The sequence below is a fragment of the Pagrus major genome, chromosome 6 (genome assembly GCF_040436345.1).
Source record: "Pagrus major chromosome 6, Pma_NU_1.0".
In the NCBI taxonomy this organism is placed as follows: domain Eukaryota; kingdom Metazoa; phylum Chordata; class Actinopteri; order Spariformes; family Sparidae; genus Pagrus; species Pagrus major.
In genome coordinates, this window is record NC_133220.1 from 37,774,121 (window position 1) to 37,794,207 (window position 20,087).

Sequence of the window (20,087 nt, forward strand, 5' to 3'; positions counted from 1 at the left end):
ATGGATGAGGCTTATCATTGGCGACAGGTCCCACGTAGTGTCAGAAATCCTATGCACACCAAATCCTGTTCAGCAGGCCTCCGTTAGTCCTATGTTTGCCTTAAAACATCCTGACACTGCTGCTAATTTATACACTTTGTGCTTTAAAATTGTTCCATGACGTTTCCTGTCTATGACTCCACACAATTAAATAAATATCATGGCTGATAGTGCTCTGCAAAAGTAAGTGTTAACAGAAAGGGATAAATGCTTGAGTTGACATAAATCAAAACACGCAGAATCTCGGCTGGGAAAGAAAAAAAGGATTCCATTTCAACCCATCGATCATCAGTGTGGCAATGATAAGCTGCATCCATATAGTAGGAATTAATGTGTAAAATCCCCAAACCCTGACCCAAGCGCACATGCAACTGAATACATGCAAGGGATACTTTCGAAAATCTTGGAATGACTGCAATGTACTTCTACTTCATGTTTTAGCGACCCCTGATAAACTGACAGCTGTAGTAAAATGAGACATGTTCTCTTAAAAAATATTTATAGTAGGATCTGTACACTTTAATATCTGAAAGTTATAAAGTATGAGTAGAGGCAAAAACCTATTTGAGTGATGTTCTTAGAAATTGAAAAATGCATGATTTTCTTTTTTTTCATTGTTGGCTTTAATTAGTGAACAGGGGGTGAGGTTGGGATGGGACCCAGCTCATGAATTCCCAGTCCGACAGCAATCTGCTGCATGCTACAGGAGGAGCTTTCCATTTCGATGGATCTTTAAAATCTTTCCAAGTCTCTGTTTGGCTGTTGCCATGCCTTTCTTTAGCCGCTTTGCTGTGAAAAGAACAAGAAAAGACAGAACATAGAGAGTGTTAGTGCTCCTACTGCAGTTAAAACTTATATCTGAATTTTTTTCACAGATAAAATCTGTACTCCCTTATGAAACAAAAAAATGATACAAATGCCTGTGTCTCATAAACCACATCAGTGCAGCATTCTATTTGCTAGCTAGAAGTCTCCTTTTTCCCTGCCTTCATGTAGGAGCATTGGTCCATTATTGCCACCAACTGTTGATAAGTGGGATAATGTCAAACTATAGTTTGCTGCAGGGATATTTTTGTTGGCTATTGCTCTGGTTCCCTTGCCTTAGTTTTTATTGCAGAAAATAACTCTGTGGCAAACACAAGTTTATGATATTCACATGTTTTGTTCAGCTAGATCATCGTCACTTTTATGATTTTGAATCGTAAATTAAAATTGCCAGAAGTAAAAAGCTAAAGTTAGGCTGTAAACAAACTTCACTGAGGTCACATGACTTCAACGTCACCAAAGCCTCCTACGACACTATACTATACACACTTAAGTATACATTGATTTATCTTCAAGTTAGAGTTAGAATAGTTTGAAATGAAAGTCTGCCTATAAAAAAGCGTAGTGAGTAAATGAGGTGTGATGACGTTGAATGTCCCGGACAACCTCTGTAGTCTCATTTAGCAACTTGTTAGCAACTGCCTATTTTAACACACATACATATTTTATAATTCAATCATGACACAAATTATTGATTTTTTTTGTCGTAGAACAAAACCTGAAAATCTCTTAAGCTTGTGTTAACCACTGATCTTATTTCAGGCATTTTACCAGAAACCCATTGACTTCAAGACAAGGAAACTGGAAGTGCAAAAATGCTATCCAATTTCCAGGTTTAGGACTCACTCCTGCAACTCTATTGGCAGACGCCTTTATAAAAATACCACCACAAGAGGTCAAAACCTCCACAGGGTACCTTAAAGCTAAAAAATGATAGTAGCAATTTGTGTTGTAGTTCGTCTCAGTTGCCAATAGAGGTTGATCATTTTCACAGATATGTTAATGTTCCTTTTAATAGAATTGTCAGTCATTTTAGGTCATGTCATTTTGGATGAGAGAAACTGATCTTGATCATCACTATTTTATGAAAATGCCTACATTAAATCAAAAAAGTCATTAACTACAGAGGCACACAACCTGGTCGTCCCACGGACACTTAGTTCAGGTTCAAAAACCTTATCAGAGGCTTTCTCAGACTACCTTGAAAACAAGGTGAGGGAGTTCCACTGCATTTATCTGAAGAGTTGCCTTGACTGCATCCATCTGCATCACCAATCATTTACACATGACACACAAATCTACAATTCATGAAACTGTCTGACAAGATTGATACACTTAGTTCACATCAGCTGCCACACCAAACTGTTTATTGCTAATAATTACTTATTAATCATGACATATTCCAGGAGCACTTTATGATATATGCTTTGTAATTGTGATTCCTCTAGGTTTCCTACAAAAGAACTGTGTCATTTTGTACCAATTATAGGAAAATATGACTTTCCTTGAAAAAACTGCTCCAATTAAACCCAAAAAAATATTAATTCAAAATTGAACTGTGATCTGAAACTTTATCCTCCGTGTATATATACTGTATATATTGAAATTTATGCTTGCCTGTACACAAGTTTCCACGGACCTGCTCTGCACTGACTTAAAGACTCTTGAGGATAGGCAAGCAGTTATTTAGAATCAATTAATAGTAAGTGTACCAATTCAACACAATTCTTTCCAAGAAACTTTCTGAGAAACTAGTTCTACTACTTTTTAAAATGTTCAATTATATTTTAAAGATGCTTTATCAGATAACAAAACTAATGCTTCCAGCCATGCTATTGTCTGTGAGGCTGTACTTAGGCACAGTGGTGCTTTGAGCTAAAAGCTAATGTCAGCATGCTAATAGTTGCTAATTAGTACTAAACACAAAGTGCAACTGAGGCTAATAGGGATGCCATTATTTTGCAGGTATTTGGTGATAAACAAAGTAAGAAATTTCAACGAGATGACAATTCAGGGGATCACCAAAGTGATTACAATTCAGCAGCATGGCTAGAACTTCTATACATCAGGGCTTTAAAATTCATGCTGTTTAGCATAGAGCTAACAGGTCTCCAGCTAAATTGATGTTGCTTTTCTGAAATTTCTTACACCTAAAAAAGAGGCAGTCCAACTGGCCTAACATTGCTCACCTTTGGCATCTGCTGACCCCCCGCGATCCCCTTTCGCCATGCTGCTGCTGTTGGTGCTCGTAGAGTTGGTGCTGTTATTTGGGGAGGACATGGATGGTCGCCTCTGGCTGAGAAAAACTCCCGGTGCCATGGGTTGGGGCCCTGCCGGCGACTTCACTGTCCCAGTGTTGAACTCGTGGTCTGTCAGGCTGCCATCTTGGGGGTCCAGATTGTGTTCCGGCGAGCTGCTGTCCTGAGAGATTTTCAGGGGCTCCTCCATTACTATTGGCTTCTTTTTGGTGCTTTTCTTCTTCTTCTTGGTTTTCTGCTGCTCCTCCTATTGGCACATTATTTTTTGTTAAGCAATACTTACAGGAATAGCTACATGTATTAGTTACTATTATTGTATAAAAATATTGACATACCTGATGAGAAAGCTTTGCTGCAGCTGCTGCCAGTCCCGTTTCTATGGAGGCCACTCGGGCTCCGTCTCTCGCCGGCCGCTCCTGTCGAGGAACTGACGGTCCTACACGAGCTGTAATGACATCAATATAAAGTTTTACAACAATTTAACTTCATAACACTGTAAAGTGCTGAACTTCCATTAGTAATTACCTGTCGGGCTGTAAGGAGTGTCGTCACTGCTTTTCCGTTTTTTCGATCTGGATTTGAAAACAGGATTATCCTCTTCTGACTCCAACGAGGGGTAAACTAAAATCAAAAGATGTAACAGATCATAATTACTAACATGGCATGCATGTAGGAAAATTAAACCCTACCTGCCATTATAATCACATATTGAAGCTACAGTGTGACTTGAGTGCACTTTTTTTTACTTCCCGTGCATCTAAAATGTGACAGCATGCCAGACAGCTGTGAGACAGCTGTTTTGTCCTGTCTTCTCTTTGCCTGCTCACAGCACAACCATTCCAATCTAGACATTTTAATATCTGATAATTGGATGATCAAGATCAAAAATGCTCTGTTTACAGAAGAGGAAGAGTGCCAATGTGTGAGAAAAGCTTCAGGCAAGCCTGAAGATTTCCGAATGAGAATGTTCGTGCTACAAACAACTAAGTAGACATTAATTAGAAGTACAAAAAGCATGTCAAATAACAATTCAGAACTAGTGTTAATGGCTTATTAACAAGCTGGGAGGGGCCAGACAGCTGTGTTTGGATGGGGGTCACAAGGAAAACATTTCAGTGGAAAAAAGATCACAAAATGGAGGAACACGAAAGGGCAGGAGGAAGCATGAAAAATAAACATAAACCCTATCATCTACTCCTAATGAAATGTCCCAGGCCACTTTTAGAATTAGGGACCCCCATGTTGATCCATTAGGGGTCAATCTGTCTTTAACCACGCCTGTTAGTAGGGAGAATCAGGAATGGCAGATAATTATTCTCCCATTTGTTTGCTCAAAAATAACCCTGTAACATTTGGCTGTTCCCAGTGAGCTCCAGTCATCTTTTTAAAATTAAAATAAAGCAGGAATAAGAAGAATGTGTAGGCTTACCATAATCTGAGTCCTTGAAACATGCGTCCATGTGATCCTGTTCGTCATCATAGTCCAGACTCTCAATACTGCTGCTTTTCCTGGGTTTCTTTGGGAGCCGCTTGGTTGGCCGCTTGCTGTTGTTGTTGCCGCTGCCGCCGGCTCCTCCACTGGCCTTCTTGCCTGCCTGCGTGCTGTGCGAGTTGCTCTTCGACTGGCTATTGTTTTTGGACTGGCTGTTGCTCCATGGCTGCTGCAAGCTGTCTGAAGACGACAGGTTGGCCATGGACAGCATGCCCTGAATGGCCTCCTGTGTGCTGGGAGATGCAGGTGGCTGACTGTAAGTACGTCAATAAAAAATACACAACAACACAGCCATTACACAGCAGTCGACATGCTGGCAGGAGTGAAGAGAGACTGAGAGAAATGATTGAAAAAGACTTTAAAGTCTATGTAAATGTCACTAGTTGTGCTATTAAGCCTCATTATCATTTGACATTTGACTACAAAATATTAAACACAGAATCTGGAGGAGCAAAGTAAAACTATCCAAACTAAATATGCTCCTAGGACCTGTGGTTACTTTAGAAGCAGGTAAGAAAATATATATACACCTTTTAAGTTTTTAACTGCTGAGCTGCAAAGTCAAACACTGCTACGAGCGAACAATTCGTTCTTCAAAGCACCAGCACAATTAGAGAAATTAAGATATTCCAGCCAATGTTTCCTTCTTTCTTTCACTGCTTGTTTGTAGCTTTCAGTGAGGTGGAAACAGACCATCAAGAGCTGAACTAAACAGTAAACAGTACGAGGCAAAAGGAAGAGCCTGGAGCCACACAGCATTTGATCGATTAAGGTGGAATGAAACAAACATTGACTTAACACAAACTGCTGACAGAATCTGCATAAATTGTTGCTCCAGTCACTAGTTGATTTTTCAGCTCGAAGCGAAGTTATAGAATTCAACTTTTTCATCCAATTATCTCATCGTTGAGCAGACCATTTGTTTGTCGGGGGCTTGCCTCATTAAGGAAACCTCAAATGAATTTACAGAAAGGACAAAAGGTCCCGTAGGAGCCATTAAGAGAGTAATGCTGATCATCTAGTCTAACCCAAGTGTGTTTAGATGTAAAGGTTCCACTGGTGTTGAAGAAAATAGAGTGAAGAAACAGAAAGTAATGACATCGGGGGGGGTCAGTCTACCTGTTGGCGCTGTAGTCGATCCCACCCACTTGCTTGCTGGCCTGCAGCAGGTCAAGAATCCCTGCAGCGGTGCCGCTCTTTTTCTTCACCTTGGAGTTGCGGCTTTTGACCTCAGGCTTGGCCTCTGTGTCTATGTGCAGAGTCTCGTCATCTGATGAGTCAACACTCTGATTTAAGTTGAGAAAGAGAAAGAGACATGAGAGGCACAGTGACGGAGGAATACGGTGCTGCCTCAAAGCTGAGATATTTGCAGTCAATTTTCTTGTTCTGAATGTGATTCAACATTTTCATTAATTTCTCAGGTAATGCATGGATGTTGATGAAAAGAATCAGGCATATTTAGGCTGGTATCTATGATGCATATGCATACATATGGGTGGTTTAACATTTAGAGTGATACAGGGCTATTGAGTCTGATATTGGATTAGGCTTGATTGTATCAAAAGGGACTGTTGGGCTTCTTGAATACAATTAGTAATGCTCTACTGAGTGCTATTCTAATGTCTAATGACTCTTTTCCTCCAGGTTCATTGTCTATTATGTGCCTTTGGTCAGAATGACCCAATAGGGGCTATATTTCCTGAAGTCAACAACTTGTACTTGTGCATCAATACCATTAACCACTTTGTAGCCATTTTCCTGTTGCTATTTTTTTCATGTCTGTAGCTAGCTAGCAATGTACAGTAGGAAGATGATATCTCAGTTCTTAATCCAAATATTTAATTGGTCGCTTGGTTTTCCAACCATGGAAATTGGTTGTCAATGAGCACAACAGCAGACCTTATTAAAACCCTGAATAAATCAGAGATGTGCTTCATGGGTCTGCAACAAGGCCGGTTTTACAATTGCAGCCAGTCGACTTCCAGCCGGTTCCCAATCAAGTCCCCGCCACAGATTTTTGGTGTATATTTTTTTAGCCATGCCAAGTTTAGACAGTTTGATCTGAGTGTGGCGAGATGCCCCTTGCGCGACCCAAGAGAGAGCATGCACAACGGTTCTACCTCTTGAGATCTGTCTATGCTCTTTGTGTCTATGGATGCATGCTTACAGTAGGAATTGCGGGACAAAAACATCTGTAGTTGATACTAAAGCCCTGCAGGCCACCAGGTGACACACTCTGGTGGACTTTTACCGACATGAAAGTGGGGGTCTATGGGTGCAGGCAACATGGAGAGAACATTGTTTATTTGCATATGCTAACACAATTGTAGTGATACCTATGGAATTAGATATATGCCAGAAAGAATGAAATAAAATGTATTCAATATCAAATAAAAATAAGAATTTGAGAGAAGATAAATCTCAAAGCAAAAAAAAGTAATCTCAAAAGAAAAAACTTGGAAACAAATTATTTGCATAACTTTAAAACTATTGCTCTTTGATAGCATGTCCTTTTGTTGACTCTGCATCTTTCTCGATTATCAGACCTATGTTCTTATTTGCAGCTTTGTGGTTGCGCAAACCTCTCATGTGGGTGTGGTTTTTCAGGCGTGTGTCCCCATTGGCTAATGGTTGTTTAAGTGACAGCTTTACTAATTTAACAGCATAAAATAAGGTACTTTTTTTAGGTAATAGGATCCAAAATACTATGGCCAGTCAGGCAAGTAATTATATCATGTGGCTGCCGATCAACGACCGGCGTTGTTACATAGAAAAAATTAGAGAAATAGGGGTTGATGTGTGTCCTTTCAGTCTATCTCCATCAAAGTGGACGAACAACCCCACCGAGTGGCCGGAGGTATCATATCCTGACATATACAACTATGTAATTGAATCGCCAGGTATATGTATTTCTGACATCTCACCTTTTCTGTCTTGTGACACATTATGGTTGTTGTTTTGGTAGTCTGTCCATTGTGATGTTACTGATAAAGAAATTACATTGCTAACATTAACACGCTTACAGTAACAGGGGTTAAGCATGCTTGCATCCTGCTGGTCGGCACTCAGACGGTAATAATTCCATCCTCATCCGAGTCTATTCTGTATTGTATCGATTCTGCTTCAGTCGAAATTTGTTGGCATTTAGCCTTTCAAAAACAACATTTTCACTGAGGCAAAAAAAGTTGCACCTGGTGGGGTGGTCTAACAGTAATCTAACCGCATCAGAAATTACATCTATATAACTACAATAACAAACAAGAAAAAAAAACTTTTTCAGCTCTTACACTATAATTGTTTGTCTGCAGATAAAGTCAGCCATTCAGACGAGTGTAAATAATAGTACAATTAATTTCCCAGCCATGTTACTTTCACTTTCATGCAGAACTGAAGAGGCGTGACGGTGACAGAAGAGGCGTGACGGTACACATCATGACGTTGACATCTGTGTGGTTTTTTCAACGTTTTTCCCTGGTCTCCACCTGTTAATCTAAACATGTACCTGCTGACTGTTTATAATCATATGGCTGCAGTTATAATGTGTTGTGATTGAGATCCTGATCCATCATGCATCCTGGAAAGTGACAAAGTTACATTTTTCGCTCTAAATTACATAATTACATAATTGCCATCAGTAAACAGCAGACACAGTAACTACAACAACACAATAGTGAAGGAGACAAACACTTAGTGAGTTAAAGTTTTTTGCCGGGGACAGACGCTGTTTTTCGGGCAGAAATGTGATAAAGAGTCGGTAGGACAGACAGGATGACAGAGGCTTTTCCACGTATTGATGCAGTATTTTTTTCCTCATATAAGTTGCCGAGTCTCTGTGTGAAAAGGGCTAAGGACCTCAGGTTCCCGCAGGGACCCTTCACGGATCAGTTAGGGCCCCCTCACGGAGGAATGGGAAGTTTTAGGGGGCTGCATCTATAGCCCCTTGTTGTGTACCCAAATATGCCAAACTGCTTAATGCATCAGTATTATAAAAGAACTTTACCTAAAAAAAATATACACTGAAGTTAAAATAAGTTCCCTGGTTTAGTCGAGGAAATATTGGATAAAAAAAGAGAGTAAAAAGGAAAATACTCCAATCAAACCTCTAATGGCAATATTCTATTACATAACTTAAAGAATAAAGAATAACTCACTAGGGGGGCTTCGGGAAAAATGAGCTGTGGACCCCTGATGATCCTTTCTTTGCTGTTATGTAGTTGTTTAGAGATATGAAACACGTGAATTTTAACACATGTAACTCCTGTGTATAATACAGACCTGCTTTATAGCCTTGGATGTTTCACTTGTTATTTTTAAACTCTCTTGCATTTAATAAAATTACCACCAAACTAGAGACACACGATAAATCCCAGAGGACCTGAATCCACGGAGCAGTTGCCTGACTGTTATCTACAAGACTATGTGATAAAATGGTTTCCAGTGACTTCTCATCAGTTAACACAACAGCATCTGGTATAAGTTTCCTTCATTGTCTGCCTTTGTCTGCCTTTTTTCAGTGACAGGATTTTTTATGATGTCAGTATTTTTACAGTGTCACTGGTTTTTCATGTCAACTTTTGTCACTGTTTTGGAGTGGAGAGGAGTGGTCTGATAGGAGGGGCAAGGAGAGTATGATTTGCATATCCGCATACTAATGAGGAAATGTCACTCATGTGGACTAGGGGTCCGCTCTGACCTATGAAACTCCCAACAGCAAGTATCTGCTGTCGTTTTATCACTTAAAACAAACTTGTTATTCCTGTCTGCCAGAGCTCTGCTGGAACAAAGTTTGACGTCAGCTAATGCCAGCCATCTATGAGCTATCACAGCTAACGTTAGCTATTGTCAACTACAATAGCTAATGTCAGCATCATTCTGGATCCTACTCATGTTCTCTCAGCCTCTCCCGGCCCGGGAACACTCATCCTCTGGAGCTTCTCTTCAGAGTGTCTCTGTGCTTGGGCTACCCTACGGTTGCTCCACCACTCGGCCTGTTCGCTCTACCCAACGAGCCCAGGGACACTGCAGCTGCAACAGCCAAAGTGTGTATGTTTACCAGGGTAACTTCACAGTCCGCTGCATCAGCTGGCTGCTTGTTTTAAACAACCATGAGAAAGCACAAGCACAACCCACTAACACCAGACAGCCACTGAACATAGAGTTAGGAAATAATAACATGTCGGATACACTGCCAGAGATTTTCGTGGCCATGGTAGTCCATTGGATGAGAGGGAGGGAGATCAGTGGGACCCACATCCCCGACTGAGTGCCTGTTCTTGGCTGTTCTCCTGTGTCCACACCCCCCTGGGGGACCTGGTAGTCCATTGTACTGTACAACCAGAGACAGTGAGCCGCAATGAATTGACTGTTTAGTCAGACTACAAGAATTGGCTATCTATTTCCTAACTGTATGTTCAATGGCGCACCAGGCATCTAGTGTTAATGGGTTGTGCTTGTGTTTTTCTCACGGTTGTTTAGATGGTTGTTTAAAACAAACAACCAGCAGTGGAGCCGATGCAGCGCACTGTGAGCCTAAACATGCCTCCAGTGTGGCTATCGCAGCTGCAGTGTCTCTGGGCTCGTTAGGTAGACAGGTGGACTGCTGTCTAGCTGCCCTACCGCTGGTCCACCATCCCGGCCTGTGGGCTCTACCTAACGAGCCCAGAGACACTCTGATGGTGAAGAGTGGCTCTGTGTGTTTACCCGCAAAACTAAAGCTCAAAAACCGCCGAAAACTGACATTACCAGAGATAACAGTTGACAGTTTGAGTCTCATGTCAGGGCCTAGCTTTGAGATAAAAACTGTGGGTGCTAGTTAGTTTCAGATGTATTCATGAAAGCCATTGGTGTGCAATCAGTGTGATTGTGGTACCACAGGCTCACTGCATTTTCTTTAATGTCCTGAAGATATGAGTCAAAGTCGTCATCAGTATGTATACATTAAGTCTATTTCTTTCTGCCGTTGTTTATCACATAGATCCTGAAGTTAGCTATGCTATGTTAGCAGTCATTAGCAAGTCAAGTTAGCTGTGATAGCTAACACTAGAACAGAACTTGGACCAGCAGGACAGCCTGACTAGAATAACGTCAATTAAAAATGAACTTTTGTGAAAAAACAACAGCAGAGAGAAATAGACTTAACATACCTGTGGTTTGGAAATTTAAGGTAAACTCGTGGAAGCTGTGTGCTAGGTGTGTGCTCATGTCAGAACTGTGTCAGCTCCGTAACTGTAAAACTCAGTCGGAGGAGGCCTCATTAGTGTGCAGGTATGCAAAGCACGCTGTTCTTGCCCCTCTCATCAGAACCCTCCTCTCTACACCAAAACAGCAACAGAAAGTTGACACTGAAAATCAGTGACACTGAAAAAAGACAGACATGAAGGAAAGATCGGAAGATTGTCATTGAAAAACACATCAATATCCGAATATCCAAATAAAATGAGAATAATAGTTTCACTTTTTACTGTAATTTTTTTCAGTGCCAAAAAATTGCTTCACTGCTAATACAACTTTTTCAGATACAAATGTTTCAAATGCCAGTGTTTCCTTTGTTAGTTCAGGTTTTGTTTTCATTGACACTTATTATTTTTTTATGCCAAAATTCACTGTCACTGTTCTGGCTCCATAGTCCACAGCTTGGGTAGCTTCTTACTCTGATTTGCCCAGAATACTTAAAAAAAAAAACAACAACACACAAACATCTGAGCTTTAAAGGAGCACTGCAGCATATTTAAAAAATAATAATAATTTCAGTTGAGAGAGCTTATGTGAAGACGTAGCTGGCTGTGAGAGTCCAATGTTAGCATTGGCTATTTAGCATCACAACATTGATTATCTTCAAGGTGTTTACTCAAAGGTGATGTCATTTGATACATACCTTGGTCATCAAGGGTTGGAACTTTGTTTTCTTGGCTGGTTGAATGGGTTCTCTGATGTCTGACAAAACTGGGACAGAAAGGAATTTCTTCATTGACCAGCTAAAACTCATATGCATATGTTTTCATTACAAAGCAGATAGTCAGGCTGGGTGTTTATATTTGGTATCAGTGCCCATACAATACCTACTTATAACAACAACAAAATAACTGAAAAGAATGATTTTTTATTTTGATGAATGTTCTAACCCAGCCTGATAATTAGACTTAAGTCCCATTTCATTCTATTCATTCCGCGGTTTATTTTACTTAGTTTTTGATTAACCCAATCTCTCAGTATCATTTGAAATTGGTAGTGGCAGTATAGAAACTGTGGCAAATAATGCTAGAAGCAGTTTTCCATGATGGTCAAAGATTTATGGCAATTTAAGAGTATTTACTTCTGTAAGTCAACAACCTGTAAGGCCATTTTTGTGGCCATTTTCCTGTTTCTTTTTTTAATGGCTGTAGCTATCAAGCTATTTGGAAGATGATGTCTTGATTTTTAATCCCGTCTACAAAGCTATGATTGGTCAATTGTTTTTCTAACCAGGGAAAAGGGTTGTCAGTGAACACAAGAGCAGACCTATTTAAACTCACAACATGTAATTTCTCTTGTCTCTTTATCAGACCAGAACAAAAGACATAAGCAGCGTGGGCTCATGGTAGTTGTTGTCTACAATGTTACACCACGGCTGATGAAAATCAGACATGTTCATAAATGAGGTAATTGTTTAAAATTTAATTCATGTTATGTTAAGTCTATTTGCTGACTTCCTTTCTCACCCTCTGACTCTCTCCTGGAAGTTACAGTGACAGGCGACCAAATTAAATGCACCATTAGCTTGAGTAAACTTGTGAATTTCTCTGGGTTTGAACATTGTTCGAAACATTTGGGATAATGTAAGTACACAACTCAACAAAATATATAACAAAGATATAGTTGTTTTTAGAAATCTTACATATTATATCTCTAAATGATTAAACATCATAGATGTGATTCAGAGGATTCATGGATCTGGAACAAGACAAATTTCACCCTTTTTGTATCCAATGTATCCAAATATGCCAAACTGCCTTATGCATCAGTATTAAAAATTTAGAATGGTGGATCAAAAAATAAGTAAAAATAATAATATGACCAAGCATTTAATGCACTTTCCCATACTCAATGCTTCGGACACATTTAACTTGACACTTAAAAAGTTGCTAGGGTTTGATACCCAACCCTAGTTGATAGTCGAAATAAACTGAAACGCTACACAAAATAAATCCCAAATACTCACAGGAGTGATCTCTCTTCACTGTGTTTTTTTTCCGCCTGATTGGGAATTCGTCAATCTTCAGCTCCCCCTCATCTGAGACATACTCATACTCATCTCTTACTGGCTTGGTTTTGTCCTCTTTTAGGTTTTGTAATGATCCAAAAACACTTGAGTTGGTCTGAGGTTTCAGCGTCTTGGAGCTGAAAAGGAAACAGCAGGACAATAAAGGAGTGAGGGCTCACCCAGGCACTCACAGTGAGAAGTCCTTGAATTAGCTTTAATGGATATGGTGCTGATATGGCACATAGCTCTGTAATCATCATAATGCACCACGTTAACCAGAAGGTTAACATGCTCTTCTCTCCAAAAGTCCTCTTATGAAACATTTATATGGCAATCTTAGCCATTCCATACATACCCCAGCATTTTCTTGTGAGACATAGTGAAGCTGAACTTGTCTTTATTGCCTGACAGCAGGGTTCTGTCAAATCTGCACTCTTCCTCCATTTTCAGCAGGGAGTCTGGTTTACTATTCTGTAAAAGTTAAAGAGGAAATTATGTCAAATAAGCACATGAGCAAATCACAATCAACTCAAAGCTGCACTTAACATATTGCATATTAACTAGAATTACCACATTGCAGTTGTATGCCTCCGCACACCAGCCAAGGTGCTGTTCAGGAGCTGTGGCATTTAATAATGACCAGAACATTTTTTGCAGAATATTATGATGTCACAGTGCATTTATGTGTTCTTGAGATATCACGTTCACAAGAATAAGGTGCCATGAGGTCACAATGACTTTGACCTTTGGCCACCAAAATCTAATCAGTTCATCCTGGAGTCCAAGTGAACATCTGAACCAAATTTGAAGAAATTCCCTCATGGTGCTCACAAGAATGGGATTGATGGATGGCTGGATGGCTAGATGGCCAGACGACAACACAAAAACATAATGCCTCCAGCCACGACTGTTGCCGGTGCGTAGGCATAAAAATGACTTAAATGACAAACTGTAATGTGAAACGGGAATAACCAACTGTAGCTCTTTGCGCTCTTTAGTTTTCCAGGCTTCAAACTCTGCTGTCATAATAAACCCATTCTGATCAGCGCCAAACAGCAGGCAAAGTTTGAAACTAGCTGATGAGCACAGTGACAAATTTGGCAAACACCTTTCTCAAGAGTTGGTGGAGACCAAAAACAGTGCTAAAAGTAAAGTGAATAATGAACTTGTAGTCACCAAACATGACTCCAAATATTTTAGATGATAATATGCTTTAATGTTCAGAATACAGGCTTGCCTTCACTACACATTCATTCATTGTATGTATCTGTTTTTTATTTTATTTTAAAGGGTTGTGATTTTTATTTATTTATTTTTTTAACAGGCATTAGTTTAAATCATGACAAGACAAGCGTAAATATTCTTACCTTATACTTCCATTTTGCTTCAGTCTTGTTTTTGTTCTGCTCTCTGATTTCAAATTTCTCCATGTTGTTCTGCTTTGATATTTCTTTCTCTGTCATACTCAGGACATTCTTAACAGCCTGTAAAATGGACGTATTTGAACAAGGATACAATCATTAACAGACAAATTCATCCAACAGTAACTATTGGTTGCTTTAGCCAGCCTATGCAGGAGTAAAAATTTAACTATGCATATCAATTTGAAAAGTAAGAAAAAAGGACTAAGGATACAAATAATCAGTCAACAAAAAATGAACAACTTTTAATTTACAGTAACATCAAGATCTGCTCACCTTTGTCTTTTTTGGCTGGTCCATCTTACTTAAGATGTCTTTTGCATGGGACTCAAGGGCTGCGAAGCTGGAGGGTTTAGGAGGTGGCGACGACTCTTTCGCTTTCTTCGCTTTCTTCTTTCCACCCTCCTTGGCCTTTGGGACCTTCGGAGGTTTGGGTGCCTTGGGCATCTTTGGGGGTTTGGGAGGTTTGGGAGGTTTGGAGGCTTTCTTTCTGGCCTTTTCTCTGCTAGGCGAGGGGACGTGGGCTGGGGAGACGGGCTCCTCAGGCTCGGAGTGGGTAGACGGTGGTTCCTCCACTGGTACCTTAATACTGGGCTCACTCTTGATGGCTTTGGTTGCATTCTGGAATAAAGGTGGGGAATTGTCAACTGAGCTATGATTTTCTAATCAGCAATAAAACCCTACCAAAACAAATAGTTACTGAAAATATTAGTTTATTCATCATCTTAAAAAAATCAAATGGCAATTTTGATTATTAAATAAAACAATATTCATTTATTAAGTAAAAGAAAATGCAGTTTGTCATGATTTTTGACATTTTGTAGGTTCAATGCATTGTAAAACAAACCAACAAAAAAGTATAAAAGGATAGATAAATCAATTCACCAAGATTTTTATCTATATTGAAGTTTGACATCTTAGTTCCTCTAATTTTCCCAATTTTAAGCTCTGGTGTTAAACTACAGACCTCATGTCTGGGAACCTCTGGTCTTTCTTTATTCACCTGTAATTGACAACTGTTTTTCTACTCAGGATTTTAAGTTATGGTGGCCTAGAAGAGTCGAACCAAATGCAAAAGTCACGACATGAATGCTAGTCTACAGAGGGACCACAAATAAAAAGTTACAAAAAGAAAATTACGCTTTTACACATATAAGTGAAACTAGACTTTATCTGTATTTGTCACCATTTACAGCAGTTTTTCTCTGTTTTCAGGAAGATGTGTGACCTAAGCAAAAATGTACAGTGCAGAACAGTACAGTCTTAAAACTAATAGTCACATTTAAATGGCACATTAAATTAAGAGTTTAAGTGTTATTACCATCTTGGGTAACAATATATGTGAGAAGTGAAGACTAGGCTATTTGTCCATCTACCTCAAATCCACCTCTGAGGTGGGATCCAAATGATCCTGGATTTTGGCATCAAATTGATCCAGATCTCTGCCTTAAAGTTTGAAATACCCAAAAGCAGCATTTTATCCGGATGTCAGGTAGGATTGATTACCAAATCTGAATCTGAATCTTCAGGATCAGAAATCTTTGGATCTGCTTTGAAATACCCAATTTGTGGATCAGGTCAGAATTTAATCCAATCCGACCAATATAATCCTGTGAGATCATTTTGTAATACTAATACATCACCATTAACATCATCTCTTACTGCCGAAGTAAAAAAACTACCTGGAACTTTAAGTGAATGGTTGGTAATATCACATTAAACCAGAAATAAAATCAAATTACCTCTGACAGTCTGATCTCTTTTGCCAGATCCTTAATGAGCTGTGAAGGTTTCATGTTCTCTGGAAGCTCATCTTCATGTTCCAAGAGGGCCTGTTGAGAAAAAAACAAACAGTCATTCCATTTCTCAGCATCTTAGACAGACAACTGAAACACATACTGTATAATCATGTGTCCATACCTGTTTTTTAGTCCAAGCTCTGAAGGCTCCATTGATGATTTTGGCACCATGTATCAGATATGGTGCTGGTTGCTTATTTGCTTTATGTAAACCTGCAGAATAAAAACTGCACGTTATAACTGAAAGAATCATGACTTTAAACGTGCATTAGTAGTAGAGATTTACAGGCTATATTAAGCTTCTCACACACAAGAACTAATAAGCTGACATTTCAGTCTGTCAAATTACAAAGAGAAACCAAAGTTATTGCACTCATCAGTGGTGACTGTGTGTTTAAACAAACTGTCCTGTTCACAAAATGAGCCAGAGCTGAGCTCAAAAACAGCCAAGTGACACATTAAAGTTCTCAAGGTACACAATCAAAATATCCCTGCTCACTCACTCTCTATGACTTTGCATCAGCTATGTCACTAAAATGTCAGATGTAACTACTGTGTGTATGTGGCTGGAGACATAGTGATTCTTGTGAAAAAGATCAATTTCATGTGTCAGTTGTTCACAGTACAATGAAATAAAGCTTATTAAAATAACTGCACAGTATATACTTTCAAACTGCTACTATATCACACAGTGTACAGTATAAACTATGTACATGAGAATATAGTGTACAAATAAATTGTTTTGAATATTTTATTGCAAATGTACAGTATCTTAATAGGTAAAGTGGTGCAGACATTTTAACTCAACCAACACTTATACTGCCTTACAAAACAATAAGAGCTGCTTGATATGGTATAAAAAAATACTGCAATTATTTGACAGATATAATGATTGTTTTATGATTCACAATTAGTGTGAATGATCATTTTCGCTGAAAAAACTATTAATATCATGATGACATGACATAACTATTTTGTCACACATTTGACCTTTATCAAAAAAAATATTATTTGGATATTGCACTTGGCCATATTGCAAAAGCTTAGAAATTCCCTTTTGGAAAAACATTTGCCCTGAGCATTTATTTGAAAAGTCAGCAAAAATGTATGGAAAATATTATTTGTAGTTTAAAAAAGTTACAACTAGCAAACGATAACATATATTATGGTTGCAACATTATGAGAATTTCACGGTACGATAACCCTCTCACAAAATGGTGTACAAGATTACACATTACCAACAGTTACAAGGACCCTTAAAGGAATAAAAACATAAGGTTTTTTATTATAATGTTAAAAAATATTATCTCTTGACACTAGAGATGTAACAGCATACCAAATTTTGTGATAAAAAATGCCACAATACCATCGTGGGACTGTGGCGATATCTACTAACATATCACATGGTTATTTTGTTCGTAAAGTTCATGGAACGAACAAGGGAAATCAGTATGAATGCATTCTCCTGTGTCTCCTTGTCATTGTATTGTTCTGTTTGAACAGCAGAGGGCCTCAATCCCCCAGTAACCTGCCCAACTCCACCTCTGATTGGTTGGCTTGTTGGTTTCATTCTCAATGCTTGACTGTGTAACTGTTATATAGACGCTTTGGCAATGTCTGTTTTCGGCTGTCTTCGAGCTGTAATAACACTCAGACCTCTACCCACCTGGTAGTCCCAATGTACAACCAGAAGGAGGGAGGGATTGCTACTGGCTGCTGTATTTTTTTGCAATTGTATATAGTCCAATGGCTACTTTTTACACATGCTTAGGTCATGGCCAGCTAGTTTTATTATACTATAGAAGAAAAGCAGAAGTACCTCAAGTAAAAAGTAAAAACAAATTGTATATAAAAAATAAATGCTGTACACATCGCATCTATTACATTGTTAAGTCATTTTTCTTTTCATATATATATATATAATTTTTTTCAAATATCATGATAAATATCATACCGTGGACTAGATTGTAATGATATCATACCCTGAGTTTTTGGTATTGTTACATCCCTACCTGACATACATTACACTTGATATAAACTTGAAATAAATATATTTTTACCAACCCTTATATGGTAGAATTAGACAAGCAAATGGACACGGTATGATGATAGTACCACAATATACCTTGAAACCGGTATACCACTGCAACCCTAATATACACATATATAACAATATATTGGCCAAGACTTATTTTTCAAACAGAAATATATAACATAAATAATATTTGATAAGGATCTTTTGGGGAAAAAAAAACATTCTTAAGATTTGTGATTGAAATATCTACTGAGCAGGATATTTTACAGTTGGAAAATAAACTGTCAGTTCTTTCTGTTGGATAAACTATATAATGGTGTTACTACATCATATCATATCATATTTGCAGACATGATATATCTGCAATAATATCAGCCAGGCTCCATTCCTAACTCACTGACGTGCTCCCGTAAACAAACCAAAATAAAGGGAATTATAGATAGAAGATCACAATGTTTATGTACAATGACTTCTAGGTAGAAAACCCCTGCATCATGCATTAGCTTACATACAATTGAATTGTCTTTTTTAATAATGCTATTTCAAAGTGTATACATCTAATTCATCCAAAATTATTTGATGATTTCATATCTCATTAATAACAGCACTTTCACTGATGTTAGGTTGGAGACCAATAGGTTGGACCACCTAGTTTTACTATATATCTTTAAATGTTATAGTTGCAGCAGAAAATGATAATACGAGTGAACAAGTGTGCGGAGTTCACATATCTCCACAATGCAATTCAACGTCCAGTTTACTTCCCGGAAGTAACTGTTGTTACCGCATGATTCAGTCTATACTGCCAGTGACACCCCTGTAGATCGTACCTATTCAGTGTATGCCTATGGTTTGTGGAAGACTTAGGTGCATGAGTTTGGCAGGTGGGTTTGGGGCTCCTCCCAGTAGAAAAAGTTACTTTTTTTAAGAACAAAAAAACCCCAATAATAATAATAATTAAAAAAAAGAAGGAATTCCACACGATTTTGGACCATTGAACCAAATCTACTGGGGACCTAACTATGGTCTACAACCATTAGATCTGTGAAAAGTGATTTAGTTATTTTGGACATTATCTGTGACAACTACAGCCATAACTCATGTGAAATTATGCAAATTCAGCTTCACCCTTTGATTTCAGTTAAATGGCAGAAATGCACCCACGGAATATCTAAGTAGTTCTATCAAATGAAGTGGATTTACAACCAAAACAGGAAATTATTTATATGATCAAGGCTGAGTAGCAGCAGGAGTGAAGTGAATCTTTCTCTTGTACCGAAAGAGCTGACCTTGAAGTTAAAAAGAATAATGGTATATTAATGGCAAGGCCTTGTGGGTTTGAAGCAGTGTGCGCCACACACAATACACACATCCACACAGAAAATGTTGAAACATAAACACTTGGCCCAAGCCAGCTGAACAGAGTTTAAACACAGGCTTGTAATGGAGCAAGTGATTCTAGCTGGGCCAAACCTTTTGAAGCTAATCATCTGTAAACTCGACAATTCACCGATTTAATGACTGAAATAATATTAGAGCATCCAGCTCCTCATCTGTGCAGCAGACACGCAGCCACACGGTGAATGTGCAGCTCGGAAAAAGGCCTTTCTGACATTGTTTGTGTTTTCTCTGCTTTCATGCATTCTTCTGGAGAAATGGCGTGTCAAATGAAGATGTAAACTTACATTAAATACCACATATTCGAGCAAAAATTAAACCTATAAATACATAAAAACTGATTTAGGGTTTACCTTTGAATCGCTCAAGGAGATGTCGTCCCACATACCAGCACGCTGTCTCAAAGTTGGGGAAGGGGGTGAGAGTTTTGACCTTTAGTCGCTTCTCGATTTCATATGCTCTGAGGAGAATAAATCAAGATGTTACAGCTAAACATCATCATGAATTACCAACAGGTTTATTTTTAAAAAAAAACTAAGCAATTCACACGGTATTTCCAAATGTGGAGATTTCAGACACAT

General features: G+C 38.7%; 1 protein-coding gene across 2 annotated transcripts in view; it reads right to left on the reverse strand.

The window, feature by feature from the left end:
• Positions 1 to 641: 641 nt before the first annotated feature.
• phf2 (PHD finger protein 2) overlaps positions 642 to 20,087 on the reverse strand; it is a 40,431-nt gene continuing 20,985 nt past the window's right edge. The window contains exons 9-22 of one of the 2 annotated variants that reach the window (XM_073468191.1): positions 19,860 to 19,966; positions 16,195 to 16,286; positions 16,017 to 16,106; positions 14,551 to 14,895; positions 14,221 to 14,337; positions 13,209 to 13,324; positions 12,812 to 12,990; positions 11,489 to 11,556; positions 5,734 to 5,900; positions 4,552 to 4,868; positions 3,648 to 3,743; positions 3,458 to 3,567; positions 3,054 to 3,369; positions 642 to 828 (exon numbers count right to left, since the gene is read on the reverse strand). In XM_073468191.1, coding sequence (XP_073324292.1) covers positions 740 to 828; positions 3,054 to 3,369; positions 3,458 to 3,567; positions 3,648 to 3,743; positions 4,552 to 4,868; positions 5,734 to 5,900; positions 11,489 to 11,556; positions 12,812 to 12,990; positions 13,209 to 13,324; positions 14,221 to 14,337; positions 14,551 to 14,895; positions 16,017 to 16,106; positions 16,195 to 16,286; positions 19,860 to 19,966 — 2,209 coding nt within the window. In that variant the 3' untranslated portion in view covers positions 642 to 739. The remainder of the gene's footprint in view (positions 829 to 3,053; positions 3,370 to 3,457; positions 3,568 to 3,647; positions 3,744 to 4,551; positions 4,869 to 5,733; positions 5,901 to 11,488; positions 11,557 to 12,811; positions 12,991 to 13,208; positions 13,325 to 14,220; positions 14,338 to 14,550; positions 14,896 to 16,016; positions 16,107 to 16,194; positions 16,287 to 19,859; positions 19,967 to 20,087) is intronic. The other variant, XM_073468193.1, reaches the window with a different exon arrangement.